At 40.3% G+C, this 14,479-nt stretch overlaps 1 protein-coding gene across 1 annotated transcript in view; it reads left to right on the plus strand.

Moving 5' to 3' along the window:
* The first annotated feature begins 2,710 nt into the window (after positions 1-2,710).
* The window catches only part of LOC115777646 (3-hydroxy-3-methylglutaryl-coenzyme A reductase-like), a 29,684-nt gene continuing 17,915 nt past the window's right edge, over positions 2,711-14,479 (plus strand). Inside the window, 15 exon segments of the mRNA XM_030725576.1 lie at positions 2,711-2,860; positions 3,551-3,727; positions 3,840-3,951; positions 4,084-4,171; positions 4,255-4,281; positions 4,283-4,337; positions 4,418-4,427; positions 4,430-4,522; positions 5,528-5,596; positions 5,599-5,633; positions 5,720-5,836; positions 5,918-6,078; positions 10,399-10,658; positions 10,738-10,904; positions 12,589-12,783. Coding sequence (XP_030581436.1) covers positions 3,563-3,727; positions 3,840-3,951; positions 4,084-4,171; positions 4,255-4,281; positions 4,283-4,337; positions 4,418-4,427; positions 4,430-4,522; positions 5,528-5,596; positions 5,599-5,633; positions 5,720-5,836; positions 5,918-6,078; positions 10,399-10,658; positions 10,738-10,904; positions 12,589-12,783 — 1,554 coding nt within the window. The 5' untranslated portion in view covers positions 2,711-2,860; positions 3,551-3,562.

Below are 14,479 nucleotides of genomic sequence, written 5' to 3' on the forward strand. Positions count from 1 at the left end.
AATTGGGCCCAGTGCTACAAGAATTATTGGAAATATGTTATTATGCTGTTGTACCACAAAATGATATGGTGGCAGTACCCCATGAGCACAATGGGATAAAAGTGAGGTCCATTAATCTTTTCATGCAACCTGATAGTGTGAAAACAACAAAATGCTGTCACCACAGGAACAGTGATTAAATCACCACAGCTCACAAATGCAGTCATGTCTGAACTGCATGAATAAAGCCAAGATTTTCCCAGCTAGCATGTCCCATCCCATAGGCGTAGGAACCGGGGGGGATGGAGGGGACGTGTCCCCCCCAATATTGGAGACAGGCACGTTTGTCCCACCCAAATATTACACCTTGGAGGAGAAAAATACTGATTTTGAAGTGGTTTATTTTGAAGGCGCAACATAGAGTCATGTCATTGTGCTCCCCCTGCCCCCTCTTAACACTCTGAGTGTTTGGGAGGCGGACACAGCGGCAGGAGTGAGAAACTCTTTCGAATGAGGTAAAACGGAACTGTCGGAACGTTGCCATGAACAGAGCTGCCCGAGGCATAGGCGACATATGTTGCGGCCTAGGGCCCCCCTTGACCACCAGGGGCCCCCAAGCTCACATACATTTGTCATTAACTTTTTTTAACATGCTAGTGCACTAGCAACATTTGTTATGCACTGGTAACATTTATCTGTGCACTGGTAACAATGCACTGGTACTGTAACAAATATCAATGCATTGCCTAACAATTATCTATGCATTAGTAACAATTATCCATGTATTGGTAACATTATGTGCGCACTGGTAACAATTATCTATGCATTAGTAACAATTATCTATATATTGGTAACATTTGTGAGTGCACTGGTAACATTTATGTGTGCATTTGTAACAATCATCTATGTATTGGTAACATTTGTGTGTGCACTGGCAACATTTATGTGTGCATCTGTAACAATCATCTATGTATTGGTAACATTTGTGAGTGCACTGGTAACATTTATGTGTGCATCTGTAACAATCATCTATGTATTGGTAACATTTATGTGTGCATTTGTAACAATCATCTATGTATTGGTAACATCTATGTGTGCACTGGTAACAATTATTTATGCATTAGTAACAATTATCTATGTATTGGTAACATTTGTGTGTGCACTGGTAACATCTATGTGTGCATTTGTAACAACTATCTAGCATTGGTAACATTATCTATGTTCTGGTAACATTTATCTATGCACTGGTAACTATGCACCGGTAACAATTACATAATTGGTAACAATTATCTGTGCTCAAGCCAGTTTGCCCAAGTCTTATGATTATAAAACATATACATACGTAAATTATACATGCAATAATGTAGGTGTACACAACACTATTTTTCCAAGACACATTTGAAAAAGATAAAAGTTAAAGATCAAATAGCATTTTTTTATGCTTTGCTCAGAGTATTCGTGGATCTGTCAGGTTTGTGATATGTGTCCCCCCCAATAGTAAACTCATTCCTACGCCCCTGTCCCATCCACTGAACCACTACCTGAGTAAGACTATGTGACAAAAAAACCCAAAAAAAAACCAGGTAATCAGGGGAGATAGGACACACCAGGGAGCACATGAACAAGATGAGGAGTAAAACTGAATACAACAATACAAGTATTGCAAAGTGAAACAGGATGTTTACACAACACAGGGAAGCAGACACACTGAGGGACTACAACACCTGCCCTAGAAGAGTAAAATCATACCGGGTAACTGGCACAAAAGTAGAACTTAAAATACAGCACAAGGAACAGAGACCAGGACTAAATCCACCTAACAGGAGAATAAGCCAGAAACAATAAAACACCAAACAGAATCGGTAACACAGGAAGCCTGAGAACTGAAGCAGACTTAAGTAGAACGTGAACAACAGCCAAGAGCATAACTCATAAAACTAAACTAACGACAAGTCCTTTCTGTCAAATTTCTGTTTTGTAGCCTCATCCACAAATGACCGTAACTGCAACTGCTGATGCAGATGCCTGCCCCAAACTACCTTGTAGTGTAGCCTATTCATTAAATTTGTATTGCTATAACTGTACAATCTAGACCGTTGGAATAGTCTCTTCTGTCGTTTAGGACATTGGCATGTGCTCAAAAAGGAAAAAAAAAAAGGAAATTTGTGGATTTTTGGTTGATACTTCTTCGATAAAATGAAACGACCATAAACATTAGACTTGATTTCTTTGTGTGAGTGAGCAATTTCTGCAGGGGATTCAAAAAATGAATTCCCCCACTGCAACTGAATTTATTTTCACGTACAGTTTGTCCTTGTCAGGTTACAGGTGAACAATAAGATTTAAAATTTAAATAGTGCCTTTCTCCCTTACTATTTTTTTAACGAACGTCATGGCTTGCATTTACACACATTCACAGTCCTCAGTCCGCTGAATTAAGATGGTTGCTTATTAGAACATGTTTGTATGTTGGTTTATTTATTAAATTTTTTTAAATTATTTTTTATGTGTGTGTGTGTTGTTTTGGGGGGGGGGGGGGGGGGGGGGGGGGGGGAGGAGGTTCTAAAGCCTAAATAAATTTAATTAATATTCTGTAGTAGTGGTGAGATTAGTCGTTTTAGCTCTGGCCGCGCCCTATCACGGCTGTAGCCTAGGAAACGGGGCGTGGAAGAAGGCGCTAGCAAAAGACCTGTCGGACGTGATTGGTTCAAGTATTGCATGACACCATAGCGTGCCATCGTTCCATCGGTGGGCGAACTGCAGCAGCCGCATTTAGTCGGTGCTTTGTAGCTCAGTCAGCGTAATCTGCGGTCAACTTCATGTCGTAAGGAAGACTGGAGTTTTTCATCAAACTTCAAGCAGTAATCATTATCTTACCGCGGTAAGTATTTGCATAGAGGACTGTCATTCTGGCAGCAAACAACCATAGAATTATAATTTGCTTATTTCAAGGTCCAGCAGCATCCTTCTTTTTAGTAGCCCGCTGTAATCTAATAATCTGCGTACACTATATGACGCATTCAAAAGTACACATAAAGGAATCACTTAATATAGGACAAATAATAGAAACAGAAATAGGTAACAAGATGAAGTTTATTATTTCACACTCTGATTTTAATTGTTAAATATAGTTATGATTTTTCAAAGGTAGGTGTACTACCATCTTCCGTGAGTCTTCATGCGAATACAGTAATATCTCTGAATGCTACCGTAAGCTGTTGAGCTATTTTACATGACTGTTGTTGTGACTGGCATTATATAAATAAAACTGAATGAACGGATTCCAAAAATATTAAATAGATAATTAGATAATAATCTAATAGTGTGAAACGGTATTCTCCTTTTGATACACATCAGATAGTATCGAAACCATATGATTATGATATTTTGTGTTCGGATGTTTAATGTCGTAGTTTCCTCAGAGCCACGAATACAGCTGATTTGGATTTCCACTATTGTGGTCCATAAGTCAAATTTGTGAATGTTTTTGTCCCTTTAATGACCCTCTTTGCAAAGGTTTTGCTGCAACAGTTTCCCCAGTTCACATTATTATAATTCTTTTATTTTATAGCTCTGTTGCATCATGCTGACTCGTGTGTTCCGTGCCATGGTCTTTTGGTGGCCTCTCACCCCGTGGGAGGTGATTGTTGGAACAGTCACCCTCACTATCTGTATGTTGTCCATGAACATGTTCACTGGGAATGACCAGATCTGTGGCTGGAAACTTTGATTGCCCCCAAAACAGAGGGTGAGTGAATAAAATGATCAAGAGTAAGGACACAGATATACTAAAACTTATATTTTTAGTTAATTTTGCTGACCTTACCACTACTCAGATTTTTATTTATTTATTTTTACAGGAAATTCTGAGCAGTGACATCATCATCCTGACTATTACACGTTGTATCGCTATCGTCTATATTTACTTTCAGTTCCAGAACTTGAGACAGCTGGGATCCAAATATATTTTAGGTACATTGTTGATGGTCATATATTTTTTATAAGGTGTCAGTGATACTGTCCTTTATGTCTTATGGCTGTAGAATCCATATTTCTTAACTTAACTTGCGAGAATGCATTAAAATGTAATACTTTTTTTTGCAGGCATTGCTGGCCTTTTCACCATATTTTCCAGCTTTGTATTCAGCACAGTTGTCATTCACTTTCTTGATAAAGAGCTCACTGGCCTCAAGTAAGGACACACTCAACAACAGTGCCTTTGACCAGTATCTTTCTAGGAAACCTCAAATTGATTGTTCAATCCTCTCCTTTCAGTGAGGCTTTGCCCTTCTTTTGCTTCTCATGACCTCTCAAAAGCATGCACTCTTGCCAAGTTTGCCTTAAGCTCTAGTTCTCAGGTAAGAAGGAGTCTTTTCTCTGCATATTGCAACATCCCAACAACAGCCCAGACTAGTATATATTACTCAAATTTTTTCAGGATGAAGTGAGGGCAACATTGCTCATGGAATGGCAGTACTAGGACCTACCTTTACTTTGGATGCTCTTGTGGAGTGCTTAGTGATTGGAGTGGGAACCATGTCAGGTATGTGATGCTCTTGGATGTGCAGTAAATCATACTTAAATTATATCTTTGGAGGTCTTGGAAGTGTATTGCGTCTTGGTTACTTGAGCTTGTTTTCCATAGTTTCCAGTCAGTAAGTTTAGGTATTGATGAAGACGTGCAACAAGACTTACATTCTGCTGCACACTGTAGCTACTTTTATGTTGCTGCAGTGAAATAAGCAGGGTTTGAGTCTTTTTTGTAATTTTTCACAGCCACGCTGAAAGCTGCCTACAAGTGTGGCCTCAATCTTATATATTGTCAGATATTTGCATGCATCACTTCAGTTCCAGTTGAGTTTTGCTAATGTGCAGATGTGTTTTTGTCCATTGTTGATTAGCATTAGTTTCCCTATGTGTGTAGGTTTTCACCATTTTTTAATCTATTTGGACATAAATGCATTTGTAATTAGATCAAATGCCAGTTATAGGCTATTTAATAGAGTACTAGGTATAACCACACTGCACATTATTAATAATGGCTGATGCAACTTCAGCCTACTCTGGTCTGCTTGTGCTCTTCTTCTGTCCTATATCTTAGATGGGACATTAAACGTTATCTTTATTCATCCCTATATGTTTTCATTATTGTTTCTGTCTTTTTAATGGCAGCGCCTCCAGAAGGGGGGCAGCATGGCCACAGTTCACCTATCTCCCATGTTTGTTCTGTTTGTCTTCTTGGATGGGTGTTCTGTTAACTGTAATTTCCCCATTGTGGGATCAATAAAGTATCATCATCATCATCGTTTAAGCAAAAAAAAAAAAAAATGGCTTATAGGATTAATCTGATTATTCCTTGACACATATCTTATATCTAGACTCTTTAGCAAGCTAGTTACTAAATTTTATTCATCATCATTGGTATAATAGTGGACATAATTTAACTTAATGAATAATGGCTTTCTGATTTCGGAATTATGATGCTATAGAAGTCACTCCAAATGTGGCCTTTTCTTGAAAGTTTTTAAGTGTTTGTCTTGTATTTTAGGTGTAAGGCAGTTGGAAATCATGTGCTGCTTTGGATGCATGTCTGTCTTGGCCAACTACTTTGTGTTCATGACTTTTTCCCATCATGTGTCTCACTGTTGTTGGAGGTAAGAGAACAGTTTTCACTGAATTTGTGTACATGCCTGATGTGGTTTTTTTTATATGTTTTTTGATGTTGTGTTTGTTTCTTCAGCTGTCTCGTGAGAGTCGGGAGGGCCATCCTATCTGGCACCTAAACCACTTGTCCAGAGCAATGGAGGAGGAGGACAACAAACCCAACCCTGTAACACAGAGAGTCAAGATGATCATGGTAACACTCTTAACGCTTTGCTTACTTTCTTTGTTTTTATTTGAGCAACTGTGTCATTTTTATTCTCTGCTTTATGTGCAGTCTCTCGGCCTAGTGATGGTTCACGCTCATAGCCGCTGGATCGCTGAGCCATTGTCCATAAACTCTACAGTGGAAGTGCTAGATGTTGGCATGGAGCTGGACCACCTCTCACCCAGGAGGATCGAGCCAAATAAACCTCTTTGGCAATTCTACCGCACAAGGTGATGTAACAATATGGTTGGCTTGCACAATTGTGATAACTTCCCCACATGTGCTGCTTTGCTTATGAGCATTACATAGCATTGCTAATGAACGATGGATACTTTGTGTCCGTGTGAGAAGTAAGGGCAAAACTTTATATATATTTATAAAGAAACTCTGAAAGCAAATATAATTTATCCAGTTAAGTTCCATTTTATTTAGACAGCACCAAGTCACAGCAAACAGTCATTTCAAGGCACATTTAAGGTAAAGACCCTACAATAATTACAGAAAAGACTCAAGGATGTTCCTACATGCTATTTTTCTGTAAGTCTGTGTAGATTCTCAGTCATCCAGGTCATAGTAGTCTCTGGAGCTTGAAAAAGGCGACTGGACTTCTTTTTGTTTCTTGAAGACGTTTCACCTCTCATCCGAAAGGCTTCTTCAGTTCTCAACCAAATGGTGGAGAGACCCAGGTATTTAAACCCCTGTGGGCGTAGTCCCATGGAGGTGGTTATGACCCTCTATTGATCATTTGCGTGAACACATGTGCCCAGGTGTGAAGAGGGCGTGGGTCATATTTAATCAGTGGTTTCAGTTGAAACCAATTTAGGACTCCGCTCCATTGTTTCCTGTGGCCTATTGAGGTCACTGGAACAAAGGTGTGAATGGGGGTTGAGACGTCTGGGAAGGGAGCTCAGGACAGCACTGTAAGCGGGGGAAAGTTGGTGACGTAATCCACCTCCTCTGTTCAATGATGGTTGTTCACAGTGGACATAGATGGCTTCTTCACTCCTCTTTCAAACCATCTGTTTTCCCTGTCCAAAATGTGAACATTGGCATCCTCAAAAGAGTGCCCTTTTTCCTTCAGATGCAGATGTACTGCTGAATCTTGTCCTGTCGAGGTGGCTCTTCTATGTTGTGCCATTCGTTTGTGAAGAGGCTGTTTGGTTTTCACCAATGTAGAGGTCAGAGCACTCTTCACTGCACTGAACAGCATACACTACATCGCTGATCTTGTGTTTGGCGGGTTTGTCCTTGGGATGAACCAGTTTTTGTCTTAGGGTGTGACTTGGTTTGAAGTATACTGGGATGTCATGCTTGGAGAAAATTCTTCTGAGTTTCTCTGACAAGCCTGACACATATGGGATGACAATGTTTTTCTTCTTGTCCTTCCTATTCTCTGTAGTTTGTGTTTGGCCTTCATTCCTGTGCATCTTAGCTGATTTGATGAAGGCCCAGTCGGGGGTAACCGCATGTTTTGAGGGTTTGATCCTTGCTTAGGGCTGTGATGGCCTTCTTCTCCTGAATGGTGAGGTTGGATGGAGGAAGTCTTGCACTGGAGAGAGTGGCTGAAACTTTCATCCTGATTGTTCTGCTACAGGATGAGAAAGTTGGTTATTTCTTATAGCGGTTTCTGTTGCTGTGATGAGGTCTACTATAGGAAGCTGTTGTGGGGCTATGGCAAAGTTGAGTCCTTTGGCTAGCACATTTCTTCTGGTTTGGTGAGGACCCTGTCTGATAGGTTCTTCACCCACTTTCCTTGGTTTCCATTACTTATCGTGTCGTCCTGTTTGTTACCAGATGAATGGTATGCCTTGGTTTGCAGAGTTTGAAATTTACGTAGTTGTCTTTCCTTGCCTTTGATGTGTTGTGCGAGCTGGGCTTTGTTCACAAATGTAAAAACTTCTTCTGCGATGGTGTGAGGTAAGAGTGATGAGAGTTTCTGCTGAGTCTGGTGGATTTTGTTCTGGAGTGCATCTATGGTGAAATGGACCTGTCTTATCCTTTCACTCAAAAGGTGGTTCTGTGCTCTCCATAGAATTTGGTCAGCTCTATGTCCTTTTACTGTGGACCCAAGGTGCAAACTCTTGGGAACCAGTCTGGACTGTCTGCATCTCAAGTTGAAACGAAGGTGGTTCCTGTAGTCCGCTAGCTTTCTTGAGTCCCTTTCATACTCCCGCACCAATTGAAGGGTGTTCCTCCCAAAGTGCAAGGCAATATGTCTGTGTAGATTCTCAGTCATCCAGGTCATAGTAGTCTCTGGAGCTTGAAAAAGGCGACTCAGAAGAATTTTCTCCAAGCATGACATCCCAGTATACTTCAAACCAAGTCACACCCTAAGACAAAAACTGGTTCATCCCAAGGACAAACCCGCCAACACAAGATCAGCGATGTAGTGTATGCTGTTCAGTGCAGTGAAGAGTGCTCGGACCTCTACATTGGTGAAACCAAACAGCCTCTTCACAAACGAATGGCACAACATAGAAGAGCCACCTCGACAGGACAAGATTCAGCAGTACATCTGCATCTGAAGGAAAAAGGGCACTCTTTTGAGGATGCCAATGTTCACATTTTGGACAGGGAAAACAGATGGTTTGAAAGAGGAGTGAAAGAAGCCATCTATGTCCACTGTGAACAACCATCATTGAACAGAGGAGGTGGATTACGTCACCAACTTTCCCCCCGCTTACAGTGCTGTCCTGAGCTCCCTTCCCAGATGTCTCAACCCCCATTCACACCTTTGTTCCAGTGACCTCAATAGGCCACAGGAAACAATGGAGCGGAGTCCTAAATTGGTTTCAACTGAAACCACTGATTAATATGACCCACGCCCTCTTCACACCTGGGCACATGTGTTCACGCACATGATCAATAGAGGGTCATAACCACCTCCATGGGACTACGCCCACAGGGGTTTAAATACCTGGGTCTCTCCACCATTTGGTTGAGAACTGAAGAAGCCTTTCGGATGAGAGGTGAAACGTCTTCAAGAAACAAAAAGAAGTCCAGTCGCCTTTTTCAAGCTCCAGAGACGATTTTTCTGTAAGCTAACTGAACCTCATTATATATTATTGTAATAATATAAAATAACACATGAGAATAGAAATGTTATTCCAATTTAAATTTTAATTCTAATGAATGCACTCAGCTTGAATCTGTTATGTAGGACACAAACTGTGAAAGGGAATTTAAACACAGCTCTAGTCTCTGTGTCCTCCATAGTAGAGAGTGAATGTTCCTCTACCTAACATGAGGATACTCAGGGGTTACAGTGGGATTCAGAAGGTGGAGGAACCCTAAGATCAGCTGTAGTGGCTCTGCATGGGGAGAAGAATCACAACTTTCTATTGTGAGCTCCAGTAAATGATGTTGGTGTGCAGGCTGTGATCAGCTGACCTGCTGCTGCTGCTCTGAGGTTTACTGCTCTGTGTGGATGAAGTGAATTCACAAAGATGTAACCCAGTATTTCACAGCTATCTGAGCTGATTTCCATCTCCTACACTGACAGCATACAGGCTGTAGAAATGTTGGATTCAGTGAATGAATCTCAGCATCAACAGCTTTGATTCAAACTCATCTCTGCTGCACTGATGTAACCTGCAACTCTGACCATCAACACAGCCTCTGTGCACCAGTCAAACACAGAGCTTTACTGTAAATACAGTAGAGCAAACTGACCTGTTTATTACATACTAAACTGCAGTATTTTTTTTTTTTTTTGCATTTTTGGCCACAGCGGCTTTTTGTGACTGTGGAGAGACACAGGAAATGGAGGAAAGATACAGGGGAAGACACGCGGGCAAATTGGCGATGGGCCGGGACGCGAACCCACGCCACCCGCACTGCAACGCGGCGTGTGTATGTGGTTGCCGGCTTCACCGCTAAGCCACCCACTCTCTTGATGCTTGTTCCTCTTCAGTAGCGCTAGCTAAGCTGTTCATGTCCCACGAGCACAACTTACAGACTCGGTCCGACCCACTGTAACCCCTGATTATAGCGCTATAAATAATACATTAATTATATGGGTTTGCGTAATCCCTTTGTACGCGATAAGCCCTGGTGATGGAGGATACGCCAGTTCGATTGTCTCTTATATGTTATTATTCCTTTGTTTAGGCTTAGATGTTTGACGGAAATGCAAAGTTTTCTCAGACATGTTAAACCTAAAGTAATGAGTCTGTTTTGAAAATGTAAGAAGAAGAAAGTACAGATACTTGTAAAAGTAAAAGTAGTCAGAAAAATAAATACTCAAGTAAAGTACAGATACCTGAAAAATATACTTAAGTACAGTAAAAAAGTATTTGTACTTCGTTACTTCCCACCTCTGATGATAATTAATGATTAAATGCAGAATGGTGTATAAACAAAGTAAAAGTAGGTCAGGAAAACGTAGGTATATGTCTGTGCTTATACTGTAGTTAGGTGAAGGTGGGCTGTAAGTGGAGTAGAGACTGGGCTAAAACTTTGTAAATGTTGCACTGAATGTACAGTTTAGGATACAGCTTGTCATTTCTGAAATCAAATCTATACCTGTTACTATTCGTCTTCCCTTGTAGGATGATAACCATGGACATAGAACAAATGATCTGCCTGGCATTGGCCCTGCTGCTAGCTATCAAGTACATCTTCTTTGAGCAGTCTGAGATGGAATCTACACTGTCATTGAAGAGCCCCATCTCCCTTTCCACCCACACCTTAAATCTTCCATGTCCATCTAAGATGTGCTGCAGGCAGGATGTGCTTACTTCACAATCCCTAACCCACACCCCTGCTCAGAATATGGCTGTCCCAGGACCTGCCCATAAGGAAGAGAGAGGTGTGTTGTCATCAGTGATGATGGTATAGTAGATTGACTTGTGTAGAACTATTTATCAAATTTAACCTTGTTGTCTTAGATGAGGTTATCCGGCCTCTGTCTGCTACGGACACTAATCACCAACCAAGGACCTTTTTTGTAATGGGGGAAGAAGAAGGAGAATCCAAGAATGAGACCACTCAGCCTAGCATCCCCCAAAAGCTCAGACCCCTCGATGACTGTGTGGCCATCTTCAACAACCCTAAGGTCTGACAGTACACACAAATCCCTAAATCCTCCCTTTGAAAGCTGGTAACTTATACCACAAATACTCATCTTATTTAGTAATTTTCCTTATTTTGAATCATGTGATATTAAAACTGCAGTTTACACAGTTTACATTATTTATGTTGTTTTAAAAGAATGATCATTTACATATCATGCTTATTCAGTTCAATTTTACATTTATTTCATCTATCTTCAGGGGCTTGAATTTAGTCAAATTAGTCAAATATATAAATATTTTAAATAAAGAGATTTTTTTTTTAACTTAAATTAATTTCGGTCCTGTTGTCATTCACTCTTACTAATACATACGAGTTCAGTAAATTTATGTTCTTGGATGTTTTTATTTGAACCCAATGTTTATGTTGACCCTAATGTTGCCTTTAACATAAAATAACCTTTCCCAGTCATTCTCTCTCAATGATTACAGCTTATTAATCAATACTGGTACTGGATCAGTGCTCTGTGCAGATACCATGTTTATATCATGTCAGTACCACAAAAAAGGTCATTGGATTCCTATACAGGAGAGGCGCCTCACAGCTTAAACGCTCTGCATCCCATGCTATTATCAGTAGATGGAATCAAATTAAAATGAACTTGTCCTGTCTCAGAAAGTGCAACCTTATCCACAGTGTGCACGAAATGCAAAAAAAATTCTGCTCCCCATTCTATTGAAAAGGTCCAGACTTTATCAATGGAACACATACAAATCCACTAAAAGTTCATTGCTGTAAATGTACATTGGGTGCAAGTTAAGTTCCATCCATCCATTCTCTTCCGCTTATCCTTTTTTAGGGGGGTCTGGAGCCTTTTCCAACTGTCATGGGGCAAGAAGCAGGGTACAGCCTGTACAGGTTGCCAGCCTGTTGCAGGGCTAACACAGAGAGACAGAAAAACATTAACACACACACACACACACACACACACACACACACACACACACACACACACACACACACACACACACACACACACACTGGTTAATTGAGTGTATAAATGTGTCATACAATGAGGAAAATAAGTATTTGGTACACTGCTAATGTTGCAAGGTTTCAAACCTACCAACAATGGAGAGATCTATAATTTTTAACATTTTACATTTCAACTGTGACAGAATCTAAACAAAAAATCAGAAAATCACATTGTATGATTTTTAAATAATAAATCTGCATTTTATTGCATGAAATAAGTATTTGATAGAATAGAAAACAGAGCTTAATATTTGGTACAGAAACCTTTGTTTGCAATTACAGAGGTCAGACATTTCCTGTAGTTCTTAACCAAATTTGCACACTCTGCAGCAAGGCCCACTTCCCATATATTGCATATATTCCCCTCGATGTAAACTACTGTAAACCCTTCAATGGAAACAAAAAATTATCTCAACATGTAAAGCTGCAGGATCTGTGACAAAGGGCATCCCTGGCGAATTCCAGCACTCACAGGAAATGATTCCAACTTATTGCTGGAAATACAGACCAATAGCCGATCCCTGACTATTGAAACTAGAATCTCCAAGATATTTCAGATTTCTTTCTTCATCTTTTAATCTTCAGCAATTTTTATTTTATTTTATTTTATTTTATTTTATTTTATTTTATTTTATTTTAACTAAAATCACCAGCCACTAGTCTGAGCAGACTACTCTGATTGTTTCTTGCAGCTCGGCCCTCGTTTTTTGAGTGATGGTGAGGTGATGCTGCTTGTCAGCTCTAAACACATCCCTGCCTACAAACTGGAAGCCATGATGGAGACACCAGAAAGAGGAGTGGCCATTCGAAGACAGATGGTATCAGCAAAGCTTCCCTGTCCCTCTGCGCTCTCCTGTTTGCCATACACAGATTATGACTACTCAAAGGTGAGAAACACAACTGTATTTCTCTCTGGAATGCTTCGCAAAGAGAATCCAAATTAATGAAAGTTATACTCTTAACTAAAAATGTATTAATCTTGGGGTGTGTTGACCCTGATGCCAGGTATGACACATACTTTCAAAATGTGTATTGGTTGACTAAAAATGCAATCTGGAACTTTTAAACACTTTCATCATTGCTACATCATGAACAAATATGACTTCAACATCAAATAACAAACACAAAACATTTTTTAAATTGAAACTAGTCTGCATTCAGACCAGTGGTAAGAAAGCTTACATGTGTGGAGTTGCACATGTTTCACACACTCACTGAAATGGCAGCTCAGATGTCTTTATAATCTTAGTCGTGGCATGGTAGTGGAGAGCTCATCCTGGTCCCCTGATATGAAGAAAGTCTTGGTTCAAACTCTGGCTGGAGGATTTCTGTGTGGCATTTGGATTTTCTCCCTTCCTTCATGGTTTCCTCTGGGTGCATGTTAAGTTCCATCCATTCTCTTCCTCTTATCCTTTTCAGTGTCACGGGGGGAAGCAGTCAATAAGTCCAAAAAAAGTGCTGCTGATGATATGATTTGTTTTACTATTTCAAATTCCTCCATGAAGCTTTAAAGATCAGCAGGTGGCTGATCAATGCCATGTGCCAGCACAGTGCTGAGTAGCTACCTAAACTCTGCTCCCAGAGAAGCAGATTATCTCGTTGAGGAGCGCAGGTATACTTTCTGAAGTGTATGTGGACACATTTTTAGGCTCTCCCCCAAACCCACATGCACACGCACGCACACACACACACACACACACACACACACACACACACACACACACACACACACACACACACACACACACACTCAACCTCTCAAGGTTTACTACGCTCATTTGTGCAGATCTCGCTTATTCATGGACTTATAAAATACAAGACTTCTATTACAAGCTTTTATTTTCCATCCATCCATTTTCTTTCGCTTATCCAGGGTCAGGTCACGGGGGCAGCTTTTATTTTATATCACATATTACAACTTTTCCTACAATTTAATATTAGACCAACCTGTTGTCTTCCCCTGTCTGTCCTGATTCGTCCTCTCTCTTCCTCTCTTCTTTCTCTCCATCTTCACAGCTGAATGACATTAACTTTGTGTTCAGTATATTTAAAAAATACAGCAGTCAAACCACATATAAAAAACACGACATTTTAATTTTAAATGATGTCAGACTTATCAGATACATCACAACAGCATTACACTGAGTGAAGACATTTAAACTCAAGTGTATTGCTGCCAAGTTCTATAATTTATCTGTTTGATTCACCATCTAGTGAAACAAGTTGCTTCATTTTTCTTGTTATGATCTGTTATATTGTAACTACAGCACATAGTCGCAGTGACCTGTTATTTTACTACTAGTAACTTAAGCTAATCTGAGTATTTAAAAGCCTCCTCTTGATACACTGGCATAACTTAATGACTGTCTTTAAACCACTTTGAAAAGCTTTTTTCATCCAACAACATTTTTATCCTTCTCCCTCTTCCGTTTTCGGTTTTGTGCCCCTAAGAACTCTCTTCTTTGCCTCTCCAGGCTTTAGCTACCTGTCGTCAGTTGATAGCACGATTCAAATGAAAACCGTTGCGATCAAGCGTGTTCTCGAAAGCGCGCGCTGGAGCGCCTTTTGTGGGGAGGTGAAGGA

Source organism: Archocentrus centrarchus, unplaced genomic scaffold (assembly GCF_007364275.1).
Source record: "Archocentrus centrarchus isolate MPI-CPG fArcCen1 unplaced genomic scaffold, fArcCen1 scaffold_63_ctg1, whole genome shotgun sequence".
NCBI lineage: Eukaryota > Metazoa > Chordata > Actinopteri > Cichliformes > Cichlidae > Archocentrus > Archocentrus centrarchus.